The 16,719-nt window shown below is 53.1% G+C and overlaps 1 protein-coding gene across 3 annotated transcripts in view; it reads left to right on the plus strand.

Moving 5' to 3' along the window:
• DNMT3A (DNA methyltransferase 3 alpha) overlaps positions 1 to 16,719 on the plus strand; it is a 99,010-nt gene that overhangs the window by 14,851 nt on the left and 67,440 nt on the right. For all 3 annotated transcript variants that reach the window (XR_014254220.1, XM_082427460.1, XM_082427459.1), the window contains exon 2: positions 13,130 to 13,377. Coding sequence is in view for 2 of the 3 variants with exons in the window: in XM_082427460.1 (XP_082283586.1) it covers positions 13,312 to 13,377 (66 nt within the window). In the remaining variant the exon portion in view is untranslated. The remainder of the gene's footprint in view (positions 1 to 13,129; positions 13,378 to 16,719) is intronic.

Consider the following 16,719-nt stretch of genomic DNA (forward strand, 5'->3'; position numbering starts at 1 on the left):
GGGACTGAGGGGGGAGGTGGGACCTGAGTTCTCTGCGGGGTTTTGGGCTTTGGCAGCTGAGGGGAAGGTGCTGCCACCTCCACGTAGAGAGAGGAGCCACAGGAAACATGAAGCATCTGGTTCTAGAAGAGTAGGATTTTAGGTAACTGCAAGTCATCCAGGTGGGGATGTCCAGAGAATAAAGATGGAGGCCTTGCAGTAGGAAGTCTGCACTCATTTAAGCCCAGGTATCTCAGCAGAGGAGAATCTAGGGTACAGCTGGATCACAGCGGGACCCGAGAGGGGTGCCCACTGGGCAGCAGTGGGAGCAAGACCCCAGCCAGCCAGGAGAAAGAGCGGAGGGGCCCGAGGGTCAAGAGCATGGAGCCAAGGGGGCAGAGAGGGCCAGAGAATCCCCTTGTTCGTGAACTTGCAGGGGTCTCCTGTTCACCCCAGTGCCCAGCTTGGCAATGACACTCAATAAAGGATTGCTGAGTGAGTGCTTGAAGCAGGGAATGATTAGCCGGCAAGGAGGCTGAATTGAGCTCAAGGACGCCAAGGATGGAAAAAGGCCCTTTGAAGCTGTGGGTGACTGTATCTGTCAGGGCCGATTCAGGAGACAGGAACCACATAGTGATTTGAACAGGCAAAGTTTAATATAAAGACTTATTAATGATAACAGGAGATTGGAGTATTGAGAGATTGGCTGATAAGAAGTAAAAAGATCTGCAAAGAATACAGAAATAGCATATATGAGAACAGCCACTACACCCAGGGTTGCCATGGAGCGCCCAAGGAAGGGGCCCCCAGGGCTGAGATCCTGACCTTGATGCCCCTGGCTCTCTGGATGACAGAGAAGTCACTGTGGTGCCATGTTGGCAGAACTTGCTGGAAACCTGCCCCCCGGAACTCACTGGAAGTCCATCCTTTTGGGTCCCAAGGAAAGTCGTTCATGAGGAAGTATCTTGCTGGAGGCACAGTGCTACTAAACTACCCAAAAGGAGTATTGGGTGAAGCTGCTGGCCGCTCTTGACTGTCAAACACTGCTAGAGCCAGGTGCTGGGGAAGCACCCTTGCTGCAGAAGCCAGGCACTGGCGAAGCTGTGACAGGACAGGCCTGGCCACTAGGGAAGCCACAGGGGCAGCAGGATCGGACTGCTGGAGAAGTTGTATACAATGCAGAAATCCTTCAAGAGAGCACACTGGTTCTAGGAAAGAAAACTCCTCCTCCTTCGATGTCTCTCCAATGCCCTCTACTGAGGGAGTTTGATGTCATGCCAGCTGGCAAAGGGGACATATTTAAGGGGCCTAGCTTCATTTTCACAGAGCAGGCAATGAAGGGTGAATAAATTAACTGGCACAGTCTGCTACTTTGGCTGCACAGCTTCCATCTGCCCCCTTTTACACACATGTGAGCTCCCCTACAACAACCAAGTAGTTGTATTTCTACCTACCAAGACACAGCTATCCTGCTTCCCGTTCTTACCCTGTCTCCCAAATGAGGCATCCCAGCACTTATTGTATCAACCACTGTCTACGTGAGCAACGCCTCAAATTCAGTCACAGTCTCACCGAATATTCTGTTACCTAAAGACTAAATTGTAACGTTAACTTCCAACAACTTGTATATAAAATATAAATAATGGGAAGATGAAGGAAAAAGAAGAAAACGGTTACCATGTACGAATAAACACACATCTATATCAAGTAAATAGAAAACATGCAAAAGTACTATAGTTCTCATTTCTATATTTGTTCACAAGACCGCGTTTGCTCTCCGGCTTCCTTCTCCCATTTCCCATCCTGTATCTCCTCTGCACTCAGCCGGAACCTCAGCAGGGCAGGATTCTTTTACCTGGTGGAGTGACCCAAACCTTGATTCTTGAAGGATCTGAATCCTCGGTTGTCCTGCCTTTTTTTTTTTTTTTTTGGTTCCTGTAGTTTTTCATTAACCCTTACTTTTGGGCATGGAAGTCCTAAGAGGTACCTGAGAGAATCCTCTGGTTCCAGAAATTATCTTCCTGGCCTCTACTGTATACCAGCAACCCAATTTCTCCTTGGTAACTAGGATCAATCACTCCAGCTTGTGGAGTAACTCCTCTTTGTCTGTTGGTTCAGCGGCATTAAGGGGGGTCCCCAAAAGCCAGGTCAGTGACTAGTCTTCCAGTGGAACCACTGCGGTGTCCTCTTGGCAGACAACATTCAGAGCCCCTAAACCTTTTCAGAGATGTGGGAGTGGAGTGGGGACCAGATGCAGGGATCGAGGGGAGAGTAAGTGAAGAGGCTCTGGAGCTGGCACATGTGGACCGTTGTTTAGAGAAGGCTGGAAGAGCCAAGAATCACCCAGGTGTGGACCCTGGGCCACCTCGGGTGGGGGGGAGGGGAGGACCCAGGCTCATGGCTGTCCAGACAGCAGGCCCCGCCAGGGTCCACATGGCTGATTCTCATGTGGACTTTCAGCCTGGACCCTGTGCCCTGCCTCCTGGGGCGTGGGAAGCCCATCGACTGCCACTGCACACACGACCCCGACCCCCAGTAGGGCTCCTCCTGACTCACCGTGTTCGGAAATGCGTGCTCCTGTACGGAACTCTGTATTGGCTCATTTTGGCTCCCAAGAACAACTTCAGCTCCTTACCAGCGTCTATTTTGGGTACAAACCTTTTTTTTTTTTCTCCTCCCTGCTTTTGGGGCTGTGTCATGGTAACCATAAGTGTGAGCAGAGAGTCTGATTCAACTCAGCGCTGCCGGTGTGGCCACCATAATGGCAGCACTTGGTGTGATTAAAAATGCTCACGCTGGTGGTGCCCTGGCCTCGAGGGTGGTGTGAGAGCCACAAGTCATCTTGTTGTGACTTCAGAGCCAGACAGATGGGCTTTGAAGTGGGGAACAGGAGGGCAGGATTGTTGGCCTGTCGCCAATGGCTTTCGGTATTCTACGGGCAGCTGGTGATTTGGGTGGGAAGGACTTTTCTGGAAGTCAGTCACGGTATGATGACATGCATCTCCCTCGTGTTGAGAGAGAATGAGCAATCAGAAAGTGGCACTGGGACCTCCCCCTCCCCCTTATCCAGCCCCAGTCTTGTGACCAAGGGTGGGGGAAGACGTGGCAGATAAACATCTCTGTCTGGGAGGCTGTGATATCTCCCCTCAGCTTTCTGCTGCCCCCAGCTTACCAAGCTTATCACCGCCCTGGCAGATGCTTGGGTGGTGTGGGGCACAAGAGACTCTCGTGTCTTCTGTCACCCACAGGACTCATTTGCACCTCCTCCTAAGGTCAAATAGGAAATTCAGCCGTGAGGCTGTTATCTGCAGGCTGGTGTCACATCAGGGGCACAGAGAGCTGATCTGGGGTCTGTGCTACTCATGCTCATCCATGACGGGGTGTCGCCATGTTTGTAAGGACTCTTAAGTTAGATGGACCTGGACTCAGAATCCTGCCCTGGGACTTTCTACCTGCACTGCTCTGGAGAGGTAATTAACCTCTCCAAGCCTCAGCTTATCCTTCTATAAAATGGGAATAATAGTAGAACCAACTTCATAGACTTCATAGGTTGGTTATGAGGATGAGACAGGACAATGCATGTCCCTTAGCACAGTGCCGGACACACGGTAGGTGCTCAGTAAATATTAGGATGAATAAATGAATGAATGACTCCCTCATCTGGCAGGGCACCGAACACGATGATTAGAAGCTTGCACTGCCTGTTACCACCCTTCCCCCTGCCCTCACAGCCGACAGGCCTCACCAGGAAAGGGAGACTAACTGGAAACTTGGTTTTCTGATCAATTCATTGGGAAAGTTAACATGTTTGCAGTGGTCACATGCTAATTGTAAGAGATCATGATGAAGTGGAAAGCTGTGGGCTTCAGCGGGGGACAGACGTGGATTTGCATCTGGTTCCTCCACCCACGAACTGTGTGACCTTAGGCAGCTTTGCTAACCTCTCCATGCCTCATTCTTCTCATCTAGAAAATGGGGATAAAAATAGTCTCCACTTCAAAGGGTTGGAGTGAGGTGTGAGGATGTACAAGATGTTGAAATTGTAAAGCTCTTTTCACAGGGCCTGGCGCGTTGTAAGAATCGTAATCAGTACAAGCTCCATTTGAGTGAAGTACACTCACGGGCACTCCAGGGATGTCAACAAAGGAGAGAAAACTGTGGGCTGGGTTAGTCAGGGACTAATAATTGTTAAAATTTATTGAGTATATTCTTTGTGTCAGGCACTCTTGTTGGCATGTTTCTTAAAGCAAATAATTTTAATGTTATTTCGTCCATTCTATTTTTTTTTTTTTTTGGCCATGCCGTGAGGCTTGCAGGATCTTAGTTCCCTGACCAGTGAGGGAATCGAACCTGGGCCCCCTGCAGTGGAAGTGTGGAGTCCTAACCACTGGACCGCCAGGGAATTCCCTGTTAGCATTTTTTTTTTTTTTTAAAGATTTATTGATTGATTGATTGATTGCTATGTTGGGTCTTCCTTTCTGTGCTAGGGCTTTCTCTAGTTGCAGCAAGCGGGGGCCACTCTTCATCGCGGTGCGCGGGCCTCTCACTATCGCGGCCTCTCTTGTTGCGGAGCACAGGCTCCAGACGCGCAGGCTCAGTAGTTGTGGCTCACGGGCCCAGTCGCTCCGCGGCATGTGGGATCTTCCCAGACCAGGGCTCGAACCCGTGTCCCCTGCATTAGCAGGCAGACTCTCCACCACTGCGCCACCAGGGAAGCCCGCTGTTAGCATTTTTAATGCATCTCACTTTAATTCTCACAACAGGCCTGTGAAGTGGCAAGTGTTATTTTCCCCATTTTACAGCTGAGAAAACTGACGCACAGTTATGCCTCAGGTCACACAGGTGACGCTAATACAGACAGGATTTGAACCCACGCAGTCGGGCCTCCCAGGGAAGACTTCAGGAGGTTAAGATTAGTATGTGAGTCAGGACCGTCAGCCACAAGGCACAGACTCACTCACACCAAAGGCACAGACTCACTCCCACCAAAGTAGGGAAAGTTTCACATTCCCGGGAGGTTCAGAGATGCCCTGCCTCCAGGTACAGCTGGGCCCGGGGGCCCAGACAATGGCCTCAGTGTTCCAGCGTCTATCTCCATCCCTCAGGCAAGCTTTCCCCAACGCAGCCAGCAGCTCCTGACTCACATCCCATCATGTTAGCATCTTTCCTTTGCACCAAAATGCTCCTGGGGGGGCCTCTGATTGGCCCCGCCTGGTCACATGCTCACTCTGTGACTAGGGTGAGGCGTGGGGTCGGCACAAACACCACAAAACCCCACTGGGAAGGAGGGGAAGGTAACTAGATCAAAACCAGCAAAGTCCACTGCAAAAAGGGCAGACTTCAGCTAGAGGGGTGAAGAAGGACCTGGTGCAGAGATGGTCAGATATTTTTCAGCAATTCAAAGAGAGGACTTGAGGTGGAGCGGGAGGGGCTCTTATGGTGATCACTTTAGGGTTGTTTTTGATGGAGGAAGGATCTGGGTTTGTGGGCAATTATGGTTTTGTTTCTGGAAGAGGATGATTCCTCGCCGGCCCTTGTTGAGGTGAGACTGGGGTGACAATCTAGTCAGTGCTGGTTGGAGCAGGCTTGGAGGTGAGGCTTTGTGGTGATTGATTGGCTCAGGGGGTGCTGATGGGGTTAGGATCGGTGAGGAGGGTGGGAATGGTGCTGGGGACGGTGTGGTGGCAGAGCTGGGAGGTGACGCAGCAGGACGGTCTGGAGGCTTCAGGAGATGGTTGAATTGTGGATCTTGGGTCTGAGATGGGCTGATGAGCGAGCTGGGCTGTGGTTAGGGATGTGGGCAGCAATGGCGTGTCGAGGTGCAGTTTGGGGGGAACGTAAGGGAGGTGCACCATGCTGCACATGGGCTGGACTTGGTGGAAATGATGTGTTGCGAGAATTAAACATTTCGTGAGGGATGTGATGGTGGGGCGGGGAGGGAGGTACCACTTTTAGAGCTGATGATGGAACTCTGTGTGGGTGTGAGGAGCTGATGATGGGTGTTCTGTGGGACGTGACGGTTTCATAGCGTAACAGAGGTGGAAGGACTTAGCTGCACTCTTATGGAGGAGGATGGAGGCCAGACCCATCCAACGGTTGCAGCTGGATGTAAGCCCTCATTCCCAGACCCATTCTCTCTTTTTAAAAATTACTTTTTATCTCTTCACAGTATTACATGCGTATAATTTAAGAAGTAAAGAGGACTAACATCTCTTCACCAAATGCAGTGGTTCCTTGCCTCCTTCCACCTTCTTCTTCTTCTCAGAGGCAACCACTTTTAGCTGTTTCTTCTAGCAATTTTACATCTCATGGGTCTGAGTAATGTTCGTATTTTTGACTCTTCCATTGTAGACATTTTCCACTGATTTCCTATTTGGTAAATAAGAATTTAGCTCTCTTATATGGCCAACCATGGCATTCTACCCAGCCAACCTCCTCAATATTTCTTGTGGTAGACATACTATCAATAGTACCTCACCAGGGGTCTTCCCTGGTGGCACGGTGGTTAAGAATCCGCCTGCCAATGCAGGGGACACGGGTTCGAGCCCTGCTCCGGGAAGATCCCACATGCCACGGAGCAACGAAGCCTGTGCGCCACAACTACTGAGCCTGCGCTCTAGAGCTTGTGAGCCACAACTGCTGAGCCCACGTGCCACAACTACTGAAGCCCACGCACCTAGAGCCCGTGCTCCGCAACACGAGAAGCCACCGCAATGAGAAGCCCCACCACCGCAACGAAGAGTAGCCCCCACTCGCCGCAACCAGAGAAAAGCCCGCGCGCAGCAACAAAGACCCAACGCAGCCAAAAATAAATAAATAAATAAATAAATAAATAAATAAATAGTACCTTACCAGTGTTCTTTCAAAAATGTCTTATGCCTCTAATGATATACATATATGTATGCATGTAGCAGGCAGGATAATGGCCCTGCAAAGGCGGCCACATCCTAATCCCCTGAACCCGTGAATGTGTTACCTTATGTAGCAAAAGAGACTTCACAGACGTGGTTAAGTTAAGGATCTTGAGATGGGGAGGTTTATCCTGGATTATCTGGGTGGGCCCAATGTCATCATCAGGATCCTTGAAAGTGAAAGGCAGAGGCAGGAGGGTCAGAGTAATGTGATGGGAGAAAGACTGGCCATTGCTGGCTTTGAGGATGGAAGGGAGCCAGGAGCCACGGAATGTGAGCAGCCTCTCGAAGTTGAAAAAGTCAAGAAAATGGAACCTCCCCAGGGCCTCCAGAAAAGAATGCAGCCTGCCAACACCTTGATTTCAGCCCAGTGACGAGGACCATTTTGGACTTCTGACTTCCGGAACTGCAAGAAACAAATTTGTGCTGTTTTAAGCCATTAACTTTGTGGTAATTTGTAACAGAAGCAATAGGAAGTTAATACACCAGGTAATATGTCTACATCCACATACATACATACAAACATGCATACTTATGTATGTTATGTATACATACTTGTTAAATCAACTAATGCAACTATTCACAGCTGAGCTTTATACTGTACTACAATAGTTTCCTTTTTTCCCCCTGAAATGAATAATTACCTTGTTTCTTTTTTTTAAATTGACTTTTGTCATTTTTTTCAAATAGTTATTTATTTATTTAATTTGGCTGCACTGGGTCTTGGCTGTGGCACGCAGGATCTTCATTGCTGCTTGTGGGATCCAGTTCCCTGACCAGGAATCGAACCTGGGCCCCCTGCATTGGAAGCACAGAGTCTTAACCACTGGATCACCAGGGAAGTCCCTACCTTGTTTCTTTATCTGCCTTATTTTCTTTATACCTTTTGCCCATTTCTGCTACACCTCCGAATAGCTGTCTGTATGGCTTCCACGAGGGCAGTCACATCAAGTGTTATGTTTCAGTTCCATTTTTTGAGTTATCCGCTCCCTTGCTCTCGGGGCGTGTGGCATAGTTAGCTGCCGTTCGGTGACTTCTTTTTGTTGTCCTCCTTGGCATTCCCTTTGCCTTCCTTCTGGTTGGAATTCCTGTTTTCTGGAGCCCATGTCTTCTTGCTTGTTTTACTCCCCCGTTTGGAGCCCATTGCCGAGGACAGGTCTTCATCTTTATCCAAATCCATTCAGTTCCTGAGTTCAGACCACAGAGTAAAAACAGCAAATGACACCTGTAGTTTTGTCAGGCTAAAAAGACAGTTCAATAGAAGCAACCTAAGTGTCCATCGACAGATGAATGGATAAAGAAGATGTGGCACATATATACAATGGAATATTACTCAGCCATAAAAAGGAATGAAATTGAGTTATTTGTAGTGAGGTGGATGGACCTAGAGACTGTCATACAGAGTTAAGTAAGTCAGAAAGAGAAAAACAGGTACCGTATGCTAACACATATATATGAAATCTAAAACAAACAAACAAACAAACAAAAGGTTCTGAAGAACCTAGGGGCAGGACAGGAATAAAGACGCGGACGTAGAGAATGGACTTGAGGACACGGGGAGGGGGAAGGGTAAGCTGGGACGAAGTGAGAGAGTGGCATGGACATATATACACTACCAAATGTAAAATAGCTAGCTAGTGGGAAGCAGCCACATAGCACAGGGAGATCAGCTCGGTGCTTTGTGTCCACCTAGAGGGGTGGCATAAGGAGGGTGGGAGGGAGACGCAAGAGGGAGGAGATATGGGGATATATGTTTATGTATAGCTGATTCACTTTGTTATACAGCAGAAACTAACACACCATTGTAAAGCAATTATACTCCAATAAAGATGTTAAACAAAAACAAAAACAAACAAAAAAAACCCAAAAAGATACATGTACCCATATTTTGATAGCAGCACTGTTCACAATAGCCAAAACATGGAAACAACCTAAATGTCCATCGACAGATGAATGGATAAAGATGTGGTACATATATACAATGGAATAATACTACTCAGTCATAAAAAAGAACAAAAAAGGCCATTTGCAGCAACATGGATGCAACATGAAATTGTCATACTAAGTGATAGTATTATCATACTATCAACTAAGATAATCATACTTTCTCAGAAAGAGAAAGACAAATATATCACTTATATGTGGAACCTAAAATAAGGCACAAATGCACCTATCTACAAAACAGAAACAGACTCATAGACATAGAGAACAGATTTGTGGTTGCCAAGGGGGAGGGGGGAGGGAGAGGGATGGACTGGGAGTTTGGGGTTGGTAGATGCAAACTATTACATTTAGAATGGATACACAATAAGGTCCTAATGTATAGCACAGGGAACTATATTCAATAACCTGGGATAAACCATAATGGAAAAGAGTATAAAAAAGAATGCGTATGTGTGTATAACTGAGACACTGTGCTGTGCAGTAGAGTTTGCCACAACATTGTAAATCAACTCTACTTCAATAAAAAAAAAAAAGTTCAGTGGTAGAGGGCATGGTGGTGCCCTTTCATGGTGGAAGCACTCCAAGTTAGAGGCTTTCCTCGGATGTCTAGTGGTCCTTGGTTGTCCTTTCAGGGTTAAGAACAGGGGACTAAAAAGCTGATTGGAAGCTGGCTGACTTGCAGATCCACATTGGTTGACCTAAACAAGCCATTTGGAAACCATTTGTGTTCTGGTGTCAATATCTGTATCCTTAGGCCTTTCTTCTTGCACTGGTAAGATTCTCCAGAGAAGAAGGTAAGGTCTGGCTGCCAGGATTCTAGGAGCCCAGTGGGGGACTAGCCTGGGGGACTCAACCTCAGCATTGAAAATAACCTTCATCTCCTTGCTTTTGTTTATTACTCTTGCTCTCAACGGTGCTTGTCAACTCTCTGAGCAAAGGCCCTCTGTGTCGTGCTCTCTAGAGAGTAAATCTTCAGACTTCTGGGGGAGGTGGATTTAGGGATTTTACTTCTTTTGTTCGATCCTTTTTATTTTCACACATGCATCCTTTTCACCCCTGGTCCCGGAGATACATGGTGCTATCATGCCACGTGTCTTTAAAGGACTCTGTTATAGATCACTTGTCATGTTCCGTCTGAAATTTGCCTGCCACAAATCTGCTTTCCAGACCCCCACATTTTGTTGGTGGTGTCTCCTCTCTGTTCAGCCCAATCTTGTGACTTTATGTCTTCTTTATTTTATTTTTTTCTGGCTGCACCATGCGGCATGCGGGATCTTAGTTCCCCAACCAGGGTTCGAACCCGTGCCCCCTGCAGTGGGAGCGCAGAGTCTTAACCACTGGACCACCAGGCAAGTCCCTTTATGTCTTCTTTAAAAAATCTTTCTACTACATTGGATTTAGAAGGTAGCGCTCTTGGGTGTGTAGATTCAAAATCCCAGTCCTTTTCCACAACAGTTTTGTAACTGGAGCGGTGAGGATGGTGACCATGTCAGTTGTGATACCAAGACATTTTCATGATAGGATTCCTCAAAACAACTTTTTTTAAGTTGTTATAAAATTGTTCATGGCCACTGTGGACGTTAGCAGTATAAAGGAGAAAATAAAAGCTGCCTATTGTGGCGGTAGGGCTCTTGGCAAGGGTTTTTGTTTGGTGGTGGTTTTGTGGTGCAGCCCTTGGCATGGGTGAGGAGGACGCTTTGGTGCCAGGAGCAGCAGGGCCGTCATGTCATGGTAGACACATGCTGCTGTGTTGGGACCGTGGGCCCAAGAGCAGGTCTTTTCCCTCGGCAGGGCTGCTTGGGAGAAGAAGGAAGCTTCCAAGGACGGGCGGGAAGCGCTGTGTTCAGGCCTGGACCTTGGCCACCACAGTGGGCTCTGGAGCTGTGCAGTGCGTGGCCTGCCTGGCATGTGCTGGATGGTCTTAGATGATGCTGGGTGACTTGGAGAGACACTTACTGACAAGGCTGTTCCACTGAGTTACACAAAGGAACCGAAAGACTGACCCAGGTCAGCTGTGTTTGCTGTGCGACAGTGTGCAGCTCGTGTCAGAGGGGTGAGCAGAGGAAGGGGCGGAGGAAAGAGCCTTTCCTTTCCTTTCCGGGGTGTCTGCCCTCAGGGTCAACACCCTGTGATGTTCTGCTTTTCCCTCCTGCTTCCTTCCTCTTGTCACCAGCCACCAGAGGTTCTCTGAAAGTTTTTTCTTACAGAAGCCCCTGGATGTTTCTAGGCCTCAGGGCAGCATTGAGACAAATACCCGGGAGAGGGCTATCTGCCCCTGACTTACTTTGTGCCTGGCTGGCACGGACTCCATTCTAGGGCTCTCGGGGCTCCTGGAGATGGCCCAGCCTCGTAGGATCCTGCCCTTTGCCTCTGGGGCCTCCGACAGCTTGGCAGGGCAGGGCTAGAAGACGTTCTTGAAGATCATCTAGTCGACCTCTTCCATTTTATGGATGAGGAAACTAAGGGCCAGAGAAGTTCTTCCCGGGTTCAGTGTTCTTCCCAACCAGACCCTGCCTCTCTCAGCTTGCTCATCCTTTTGAAGATTTTGATGTGGTGGGTGATCGGGGATATTTGTGCTGACAGACAAGGGGTGGGTTTGAGGGGGACTCGCGGGCTGGCTGAGGATGGTCAGAAGCCTTGTGGAGTTCTGGGTTGGCCCGGTTGTCTGATGGGCTCTCGGGGTTGTTTCTGTGGGGTGGTGTAAGCTGGGGGACGGAGCTTCATAGAGATGCCCTCAGAGCCCTAGAGTCAGAGATCTGGATTCAAGCCTCTGCCCTGACACTGCAACACGGATAAGCCTTAGCCTTTTGCAGCCTTAGATTCAACAGTAGATGGTAGTAATACTTGTATCTGCCCAAAGAGGAAGGCCCGTCCCGGGCTTGGCACCGCATCGGACACACGGAGTTGCTCTCGCTCCTGCACCCGCATAGGAGACGTTCCTCGGCCCAGCCTGGACCAGCGCTACACCTGCGGCTTCCTTAGGGCTCACCTGGGGGGCGGGAGCACCTTCAGCCTGTCCAGGCTCTAACTTATGGGGCCCCTCGTGTCCGGGCCCTAAGGAGGCCCCTCCCAGCGCCAGCTTCCCCCTCCACACCACCCCCCCACCTCCCAGCCCAGCGCCCATCCCTGGGGAGGGGCTGCACCCGTGGGAGACCCAAGCCTGCGCCTTCTCCGGTTCCTGGTTTTCCAGGGAGCTCTGGCTGGAGGGGGATGGGAGAAGCAGCCCTGGAGGGAGGGGGAGCGGGGAAGCAGAACCGGGAACTGGAAGTGGAAGGGTGTGGGTGGGCCCGGATCCAGCCTGCCTCCCACTTTCCTCCTCCTGCCAGGCCCCTCCCCGTGCTGGCTGGCCCGCGGAGGCAGGGGCTGGGCCCAGGCTCCTCCTGGGGGGCGGAGAGCCGGAGATCTCTCTGCGGCTCCTCCGAGCCAAGGGGGTGAAGCCACGACCCCCCCCCCGCCGCCCCCCCCCCCCAGCTGAGGCCTGTGGCCCGGGCTTTGTTAGTTCACTGGCGTGAGGCCCGCACCTGAAGCAGGGACGCCGAAAAGCCCCTAAAATTCAGCCATGTGCGTTCGCAGGGCCCCTTGGAGCCCACAGTTTCCCAGGGCAGGTGGGGCTGGTTCGCGGGGTGCGGGGGGAGCGGCCTGGCATCCTCCCTGGCTCCGTGCGGCTGCGGCCTCGTCCCACCCCACACCGGGGCGTCCCCTGGACAGCCCTGCAAACCCAGGCAGGCCTTCAGCCTGGCCGCAGCCCGGGTTCACCCTCAGCCTTCTCCGGGCCCAGGCGCCCGTCCTAAAGTGAGGTGACATTCATCTCACTACATCCTGTGACTGCCGCTCACTTCCTCCACGTGGTGGGGGCGGGGTGGGGTAGGGGCGAGGGGAGGACAGATCAGAAGGAAAATGTAGCCGGCTGGGGACCTCTGGGATTTCCCGGGGGGCGCGGGGGGGAGGCTGCGGGAAGCTTTCAAAGGAAAGAACAGCCGTGAATGAAGAGACGGGAGGGGGCGGGAGGCGGCTGGAAGTCCCACAAGTGGCGCCCACTGTGCCGCGGCAACGCGGAGGCCGGGGAGACTGTCGCGCATCGGAGGCAGGTGCGGCCCTGCTGCCGATTCGGCCTCGGTGCCCGCATCGCTGGGTGCCCGCATCGCCGGGTGCCGGCTCGGCCTGCGCCTGGGAAAAGGAGTCAGGCCAGCGTAGCCCCGGGGCCGAGGGTCTGGCCCTGGGAGCCGGTGGGGGTCAGCTGGGGCCTGGAGTGGAGGTGCCTTGCCCTGCTGACCCCTCTTCTCTTCCCCCCACAGGTGGAGCCGCGGGAAGCCCAGCCCCACAGACAGCCTGAGGCCGCGTTTCACCCTCCGCGCCGGGATCTATGTTTAAGTTTTAACTCTTGCTTACCAAGACCACGATAATTCCTTCCCCAGAGGCCAGCAGCCCCCCAGCCCCGCGCAGCCCCAGCCTGCCTCCCACCGCCCAGCTGCCCGCGATGCCCGCCAGCGGCCCCGGGGACGCCAGCGGCCCCGCTCCGGAGCGGGGGGAGGAGGAGCGCAAGGTGAGCAGCCGGCTCTGCTGGGGGTGCTGGGCGCTGGGCCGCGCCGCTCCGTCTTCACACGGGCCTGTAGGGAAGACCTATCCCCCTGTCTTGGTGGTGAGCACACTGAGGCTTGCAGAGGTTAAATCCTGGTGGTCAGGCTCCGGGACCCAGTCTTCAGCCCCCCTGGTGTGTGAGCAGAGCTTCAGACCCCAGGCGTGTGCGATTGTTAGGGCTGGCCTTGCAGGGTCTCCACATCTGGCTTCCTTTCTGGATCGGCCTCTTACTAGCTGTGTGTCCTCAGGTGAGTCACTTTGCCTGGGTTAGCTGCCTCTGTTTCCCCAGGGGGGTTAGTAGCTTTGGGGAGGCCAAAGACAAGTTCAGGGGGCTTTGTAGATGGGAGGCCTCGTGAGGGCTGCCCCGGCCGCACAGACAGCCAGGCTCACCGCGGTGCGTGCTGTGTGCTCAGGGCGGCACCAGTCACAGTGGAGATGGTGATTTCCCTCCCCCGCCCCATCCTTGGCGCTGAGCAAGTGTTACTTCTGGCCATGGAGCTAGTGACCTTGTTTTTGGAGCCCCATGAGGGGTGACCTCTTCACCCTTCTGCTGAACTCCAGGATGGCCCTAAAGCAGTTAGAGGAGATGCCAGCAGACCGGTGGGCGTCGCTGCCGGGTTCCGACAGGCAACCTCGGGGCCTCACCAAGCCGTGCCCACCTGTAGGCAAAGCCATCCGAATCCCCAGCACGTGGACTCTGCTTTTCCCTTCTGTGGAATGGTAGACCCTGCCGCCACCCTTCCAGGGAAGCTGTGCCAGCCAACGGCCTTCCTGGGGCGTCCCATCTGTCATGCCCTGGTCCCCGCAGTTCCCTCTGCCTGTTCTCTCCCTGAGCGGGAGTGAGGAGTGGTGATACTTGGTCGTATCTGAGAGTAGCAGGGCATGCTTCTGGGGCACAGTTTGTCCTCCTGGAACCAGGGTGGACACCTGACACCAGGTGTGGGACCACTGAGCACTCTGAGGGGGTCAGCTCTGGTGATCCGCCATCAGCGGCCGTTCCAAGACCTGCTCCCTGCCCACCCTCCCGCCGCGCATGCTCGGCTCCTTCTGGGCTTGCTCATTCTTAGAGCCAGTTTCTGTCTTCTGGGTGGTTTCCATCCATTTGGTCCTTGAGGACAGCCCTTGAAACAAGTGGGGCAAGGACAGATGGCCCTGGTTTGGAGATGAGGAAGCTGAGCCCAGCTTATCAGTGGGGGGTCCAGATGAGAGCCTGCTGTCCTGCATCGGAGTCTTTTTCACTGCCCCACCTGCATGGGTCCTGTTACGGACGGACACACACACACACACACACACACACACACACGCACGCGCGCTGATGCATGCACGAAGCCCAGACACCTGTCTTTCCAGCCCAGGATCCTGCAGAGTGCCACGGGACGGGGGACCGTGTATACCCCCAAGCTGGGAAGAAAGTGCATGCTGCAGCCCACTGGGTGGGGCTCCTAGGGGTTACAGGTCAGTCCCTTTCTTTCTGATCCCGCGGACTCAGGCGGCAGCAGACCCAGACCCTGCCGCCATAGAGTCAGGGCCACCTGCACCCACCTGTGCTCTTGAGTGGCAGCTGTGGCCATAGATAATTCCCTTCCCTCCTTGGGCCTGGCTTTGCTCTTCCGTTAGCTTAGGTGACCCTGACCCCTCCCCCCGGTCCGATGTCCTGACTGGTGCTGACACAGCTCCGTGTCCACGCACTTGCAGTTGGTGGTCAGCTGCCCCCCCCCTCCACCAGTTGGAGGACGTGGGGCAGCCGGGCCACATTTCTCCTGTTACTGGACAGGGCTTCCCTGGGCCGCAGAGCCCTCCGCCCCGCCCATGGAGAGCCGCAGACAGGCTCTCTATCATGACAGTTCAGGACAGAGAAAAAGCACTGGACAGAGAGTCACGAGTCCCAGGCCCCAGGCCTGAAGATGTCACTTATTGGAGATGTGACTTCAGGCCCTCTGGGCTTGCGTTTGCTCAGCTGTAAAATGGGGATAGTAACTCTAGCTGTGCTTGTTTTATGGGGTGGTTGTGGAAGTCAGATGAGGTCACAGGCATGGAGTGCCCTGCAAACAGCAAAGTCTGGTCCAATTATGAGGGATTACGATTGCTATTATTATCTACCCATAGTAACTGCTCTGGCTCAAGAGGCAACAAACACACACCCAGGCCCAGAGCCTGGTGCTGATAGAGGGAGCTGACAGATGGGGGCTGGGGTACGGCGGGCGCTCTCCCCGGTGTGCATGCTGGCTCACCTGGTACACCTTCCTGGCACCGCTGGGCTGGCTCCCGTGCAGCCCCCAGGAGGGCGGGCAGAGACACCGACAGCCGCCCACGCCCACGGCAGCCTGTGAAAGCCAGGCCTGGGGCAGGGGTGCCGCGTGGCTGCAGAGGGGAAGATGGGTTTGGGCCACAGCCCAAGGAGTCTGGCAGAGTTTCCAGGGGCACCTGGCACAAAGGAACTGTTTGGTGAGCCAGAGGGCAGGGGTGTGGCTGCCCACCGGCCCCTTCACCACCTGGCCCCGTGTGCCCTTCCCGCCTGCCCCTCCCCCCCACCGGCCACGCCTCCCTGTACCTTTCACTCCAGTACTTCCTGGAGCTGCCAGGCCTTTGTTTATGCTGCTTCCTCTGACTGATGTGCCCTTTCCCTAATTTTCTCTCCTCTCTGATCAAAGCCCTGGCTTCAGCCTGTCTTGAATTACAGAGAGAACCAGCGGTTCTCAAAATGTGATCCCTAAACCAGCGGTACCAGCAGCACCTGGAAGGCTTAGAAATGCAAAAGCTCGGGCCCCACCCCAGACCTGCTGAATCAGAAACTCTGGGGACGGGACCCAGCAATCCTTGTTTTTACCAGCCCTCTAGGGGATTTGAGAAGTACTGGTGTGGATAACATCCAGCCCCGCAGCTGCCCCAGGAGGGCAGGACCCCAGCCACCATCGTCTGGGTGGATCCTCAGGGCCCGACTAGCACACAGTAGGTGCTCAGGAAGTATCTTGTGGATAGGATGGAGAGGAAAATGAGAGTGGATAAGACCCCTTCACAGGAGAACAGTCCCAGAGCCCTGATCAAACAGGCAGGGCGCAGAGCTGTGCGCGGTAGGCTGAGGCAGCCGTGCCTGTGCTGGCAGTGCAGAGAGGCCTGTGTACGTGCTGTCCTCGTGGCACCTGCCCAGCAGCCTCCCCAGCCCTACTGTCCATGTGTTGGGCAGGGACGGGGCAGCTTGGGGAACCTGGGAGGAGGCAGGCTCGGGGGGGGGGGTGTGGAGGGAGGGATGCTGAGCCCTGGGACTCTGGCAGTGAGGGTCGGCTGGGTAAATCTGGCCACAGAAAAG

Source organism: Balaenoptera physalus (assembly GCF_965194825.1).
Source record: "Balaenoptera physalus genome assembly, chromosome: 15".
Classification (NCBI taxonomy): Eukaryota; Metazoa; Chordata; class Mammalia; order Artiodactyla; family Balaenopteridae; genus Balaenoptera; species Balaenoptera physalus.